The sequence below is a fragment of the Frankliniella occidentalis genome, unplaced genomic scaffold (assembly GCF_000697945.3).
Source record: "Frankliniella occidentalis isolate FOCC.00 unplaced genomic scaffold, Focc_3.1 Scaffold141, whole genome shotgun sequence".
Taxonomy (NCBI): domain Eukaryota; kingdom Metazoa; phylum Arthropoda; class Insecta; order Thysanoptera; family Thripidae; genus Frankliniella; species Frankliniella occidentalis.
The window spans coordinates 326097-331333 of record NW_026267268.1 but is presented as its reverse complement, the minus strand read 5'-3'; the positions used below and the strand labels follow the sequence as shown (position 1 = coordinate 331333).

The following is a 5237-nucleotide window of genomic DNA, read 5'->3' as shown; positions in this document are numbered from 1 at the left end:
CATTGAAAAAACATGAATTTAATCTAAGGAGAGTTGAAACGAGTCATAAATAGGCATTATAAAGAATAGGCAGTGTATAGAAAAAAAATCATATATTTGCATTCAGGATCAGCTCATTGCACAGAGCATCTGCTGGTTCTTCTTTACCCAAGCACTGCAATGACATCCTTAGTTTCTGCCATATTTTTAAAATATTGAAACAATGTTTACAAATGTTTAGGTTTGAGGAAAATTGTGATACCTATAGAAAAGAACTTTTATAATGAGCATAGCTTTATTTTTATAATTTAAATGATATGTAAATACAAAACTGCAAAAGATTAAGATTGTGTCTTGTTTTATTCAAACCAGATCGGACTGAGAAAACAATAAACCTTAACTTATTTTTTCTCCTTCCATAAAAAAAAGTGGAAAAAATAGAAAATGTGAAAAGGCTACAAACTCATGAATGGAATAGAATGTATCACAAATAAGCTTCACTTCTGGTAAGCCTTGGCTCTATCACACAATCGGGCAAGAAGGCCTGACATTTGTAAAAGTGAGTTAGTGCCCTGAACAATAGACATATGAGTTTTCCCAATTTCCTGAAAAGTAATTTAAAATTTTACAATTGACTGTTTACATACACAAGGACAAGAACAAAAAAATTTATATACTTACTTGAACAAAATCTAACTGGAGCATTTTGTCCATTTGGTGTCCTTTACAGACTCTGAATATATTACTGATAATATCTTCAGCAGCATAGCCCAGTTTCCAAAGATGAGACATAATCTATAAAAAGAGTAGGATTGGATTAGAATCGAGAAAACAATCAAATACATACCTCTAAAAATTGAATGTAGATAGAAAAATAATGTGAAACCTTGTATGCTTTGGCGATGTCACCAGAAACACACTGATTGAGCATGTCTTTTACAAGGACAGGATGTGGCTCATCGCATACTTTAAAAACATTTTCACTATTCACATGACCAAATCCATTGAATGTGGACTGGAGGTTGTTTAAAGCTTGTCTCATGTCACCTTGGGCTGTGAACACAATTGCTTCCAGACCATCATCAGTATATGAAACCTGTAATTTTAGAAAAGTATTTCATAAAGGATTTTTTATTCTATCTATAAACAGAACTTGGAATTAAAGAGTTTTAAAATGATAGTTTTAGTACCTGTTCCTTTTCACAAACTTCAAGTATTTTAGCTAATACTTGAGCATCTGTCAGCTTCGCACAACGAAGCATAGCACAGCGGGATTGAATTGCTTCAATAATTTTCTCGCTGTTGTTGCATGCAAGAGCAAAGCGAGTTGTGCTGCTATACAATTCCATAGTTCTTCTTAATGCTTGCTGAGCTCCTTCTGTCATGCTGTGATAAAACATTCAGGGGCAAATAAATCTCTGTAGATTATTTCATCTCACACAACGGACTGATAAAGTTTTTCCAAATTAACCTTGGTATAGAGATCTTACCTGTCCGCTTCATCAAGGATAATTATCTTGTGTTTTCCAGGGCCCAAAGTAACTTTCTGCTGAGCAAACATTTTGATCTTGTTTCGAACAACATCAATACCTCGGTCACTTGAGGCATTGAGCTCTAAAACAGCGTCTTTCATTGCTGCGCCAAGTAGCTGACGAGCAAGACACAGAATTGTGGTTGTCTTTCCTACACCAGGAGGGCCCTGAAAAATTGACAAGTAAACTGAAAAAGATAGTTCTCTTCAAAGGAAAATTTGCAACATTACATCTTTGGAGGGTGCCGAATCTTACAGCCATGATGATATTTGGAACATTGCCTACATCAGCAAATTCTTTAAGTCGCTTTATAATTTCGTCATTGCCCACAATATCAGAAAAATATAATGGACGGTAACGCTCAATCCTGAAATGAAAAGAGAAGACCATGAGACAAACACAAAGTACCGCAAAAAAACCAAGGTGGGGCAAAACAAAGATCGTTGAGTTAATTTGTCAATGGAATTAAATGACACCGTTTGCAATAAAACAGAGACACTGCATGAAAGTAAATGAACCTTTTCAATCTCAATTTATTATAGACAATACTGACCATGGACGATTATCAACTACTACAGTAGATTTGCTGGTTGAAGGTTCCACATCCATTGGTTCACCAGCATCCTTCCTGTCATTCTCGGACACCATGTTTTACTTAACTATGAGAAAAACGGAAATCTTCCCTTGAAGCTAGAAAGCAAACTAAGCAATAAATGTAAAGGTTAATTTCCTTTTGTTGATTTGTTTACCACGGTTCCCGCGCCAGTTTTGTTTTTGTTGTTGTTGCTGTTGTTGTTAAGCAGCGCCCTCCAGTACGGATTGAAGTAGTTTGACCAGGTACACCACACCCCTAACTGACGAAAGCTGCCACTTTGTTCCAATGCTTATCAGTAAACGACAACTTACTGAAGTGGCATGTAGGAATGGTGTCCAACAATGTTTTAAATGCATCATTCCGTAAAATAGAATGTGTTTGGATATCACTCGAACTTATTCCCACTTTGTTGGTCAAAGTGGATATTGACAGAACCTTTGTTTTCCCAGAATAAGGAAGGCCCTGCAATGTTTATCATGAACTTTTGTGGGGCAAATACGATGTTTCTTTAAGCATTTCCGTCTTTATAATCCGCAGCAAAATCTTATTCTTCTGAGGGTATGTTCGAATGGTTTTGAAATCAAAGTTGACGTTCGCTCGCCGCAGCAGTACTTCAAATGTCATCTCGCTACTTGCCTCTCAATTGATATTATTCTCTGCTCCAGCTGATTCTGTTGTGATTGTACGCAGCGCAGCTGACCTGTCAGGGGGGCCTTTGTCAACTTCACCTGTCAGTTGACCGACCTTTCATAGTATTCGAATCCTTATTTTCCCGATTTATTAAGAATGGGTTATAGGTGCAGCTTGAACAAACAAGCGACCTTTCGCGGATTATTCTGTATTCCTCAGTTATTGTGAAGAGCTCCATTTTCTTCCTTTCAACTTTAGTTTAAAGTGTAGCTGTGCCATTCCATTTTGCAGGCTCTTAGCTTCATATTTTTTTGCTGTGGAAAGCATAACTACTTAATCACGTAGAGAACTGAAATATCAACCTCCAATTTTCATCTTCGTTATTTATTATTCACTGTCAACTAGAACTATCTGTGAATCTCAAAATGAACAGATTGAGTCAAAATCCATAGAAACTAGCATACCGCTCCTTTGTACTTTGTAAACATCGTTGTAGTAATCCATCTTTGTTTTTAAAAATGTTTATCGTAAAGTATGAATTGATTACTAATTGCAGAGTGAGTTATGTGATTGGGGTCGAGGACCTCGATTTTCACAATGTCGTCAAGTAGCAGCAGTAGCAAAAGCCAACCATGTGCACAAAGTGCGCAATCCCTACCTAAAACAGGAGGTCCATCAAATGGAGCGGGACAGCAGCCTGCAACTCTTCTCTCAACACTTTGCAGTGTTCTGTGCCTTATCAGTGCAGTTCTCATTGCTTTCACTGCTTTTCGCAACACACTAACATGGTAAGAGGTCACTTGGAATAAGGACCAAAAGAACCACCTTCCTACATCTGTCCTTTGTTGTTTACTTCTATATCTTAGATTTTTAGAACACAATTTAACAGTATCATTTGGTGCTTGTTATTTTTACTTTGTCCTGTTTTTGTTCAGTAGATGAATGGGTTGCGTTGGCTTACTGCACTTTTCACACATGATCCTATACAGGGTGGACCAAGGACCCCGAAATATTTTGTATTGATACTGTACCGTATGGGATCGTTCAGAAAGTACGTCCGCTTTTCTTAGAATTTTTCGGCAGATTGCGGGAGCTTGGCGCCTGCGAAACTAAGGGTAGGCCTCCCAGCAATGCACGCACGCACTTGTAGGAGGATATTGCCTACCTATCAGGCGCTAGAGAGCTTGCAGTGGCTGAACTGAGCAGTAGTTTCGGAACGGCAAAGGGCGGACGTGCTCTCTGGATGATCCCTTTTGCAAATCCGCGTGTGGTCTATAGTCTCGGGCCGAAAAGGCTCATGATCCTTTAAAATAGTGGGCAAATCCCGCCCAGCCCACGCGGCTGACTCGGTACGGTAGGTACGGTGTAACGACAAAATGCTCCGGGGCCGGTAGGCCACCTTGTATTCACATGCCCTTGCGCCACTGGCTTTGTAGTTTTCTCTGTGTACCTTTTCTGCTTATTTTAGCAACTGCACCCTTTTGGTGCCAATCGTCACCGGTTTGACTCGCTTCCCCGATCTGTACTGAAACCCCCCGCACCCTCCACCTGTCCCTCGTTTCTCTCAAAGGCACGAAGTCTTTAATCCCATTCATTCACAGCACCATTCCCTGGGCGACCCTTTCTTTCCCTTCTTCTGCTCAACGCGAATGGACTTCCCTTTTTATTAAGCAAAGATAAAAGAGAGAGGGGGGTGATATCTCCCTGGGGTTTGCGTGGCAGCCCGTCCCCTGTGTAGCTTACCCCCCCCCCTTTCCTTATTTCTCTCACACACGCACACACAAACACAGCGACGTACATTGTGTCACCCACGCTCGCGGGTCGGTCGGTGCCCCCATGGGGGCGGTACTGCGCGCCTTCGGGCTTCGGCGGTGGGAAGGGCAGTATTTGTCCGTGTATTATTTCCTTCTAAAAATGGCGTAGCATCCGTAGGTTATTCTTTTTAGTAGCAGAAAGGGGGTTAATTCTTGTTACTAAAATAAGTGTTTAGATGATGAGATCTTAAAGGTCATGAATGGATTTCTTGCGGTGTAGCAGCATGTTCATGCTGTGTGGATGGACCGTCTTGGATTTTCAACTTATTTTTAAGCGATCAGCGCATTGAACTCATTTGACCAATCTAAATGCGGCTGGCTCCGCTTCTCTCCTTCCCCCCTCTCGTTCTCGCCCTATCTCCCCCCCTGCCTCCTTGAGGATGTCAATGAGATAGTGTGCGGGTGGCAGTGGGGCCGATGCCCAATCGACCGCATCGCACTTGACATGCGATTCGAGTCACACGCATAGTTCACAGTCAGCCCTGCCCGATCTAAAAACGAGTTTTTCGCGTCTTTTTCGGTGCGAGGTATATGGGACAGGTCGCCCTGCTGCCTCTCCTCTCGGGTCGCGGGGGACTTGGGACTTCCCTTTCCATGTCCGTGTGGCCCATTTTCTCCGGCCGCTTGCCGACGCGGCCGACGCCGTATCCTGATGGTTTCGCGGCCCTCCCCCGTGCCTCAGCCCGC

The 5237-nt window shown here is 41.7% G+C and overlaps 3 protein-coding genes across 3 annotated transcripts in view; 2 read left to right on the top strand and 1 right to left on the bottom strand.

Annotated features, from left to right (window-relative positions):
* Window positions 1-263, top strand: part of LOC127750146 (uncharacterized) — a 26569-nt gene extending 26306 nt beyond the window's left edge. Inside the window, exon 7 of the mRNA XM_052270847.1 lies at window positions 221-263. Coding sequence (XP_052126807.1) covers window positions 221-263 — 43 coding nt within the window. The remainder of the gene's footprint in view (window positions 1-220) is intronic.
* LOC113211828 (replication factor C subunit 2) lies at window positions 76-2390 on the bottom strand. The gene is made up of 8 exons (XM_026430337.2): window positions 2261-2390; window positions 2065-2170; window positions 1767-1878; window positions 1470-1678; window positions 1170-1365; window positions 866-1075; window positions 661-774; window positions 76-584 (listed from the first exon to the last, which is right to left on the bottom strand). The coding sequence occupies exons 2-8, from the start codon at window positions 2157-2159 to the stop codon at window positions 477-479; spliced, it is 1044 nt and encodes a 347-aa protein (XP_026286122.1). The 5' UTR covers window positions 2160-2170; window positions 2261-2390; the 3' UTR covers window positions 76-476.
* A 119-nt stretch (window positions 2391-2509) lies between these two features.
* Window positions 2510-5237, top strand: part of LOC113211827 (fatty acid hydroxylase domain-containing protein 2) — a 7865-nt gene continuing 5137 nt past the window's right edge. Inside the window, exons 1-2 of the mRNA XM_026430329.2 lie at window positions 2510-2664; window positions 3293-3524. Coding sequence (XP_026286114.1) covers window positions 3334-3524 — 191 coding nt within the window. The 5' untranslated portion in view covers window positions 2510-2664; window positions 3293-3333. The remainder of the gene's footprint in view (window positions 2665-3292; window positions 3525-5237) is intronic.

Coding starts and splice junctions, on each gene's coding strand:
- LOC113211828 (XM_026430337.2), bottom strand. CDS start 2,159: ATGGTGTCCGAGAATGACAGGAAGGATGCTGGTGAACCAATGGATGTG. Junction 1,879..2,064: donor GTAGTTGATAATCGTCCATG/GTCAGTATTGTC, acceptor TTTTCATTTCAG/GATTGAGCGTTACCGTCCAT. Junction 1,076..1,169: donor AAGTTTGTGAAAAGGAACAG/GTACTAAAACTA, acceptor CTAAAATTACAG/GTTTCATATACTGATGATGG.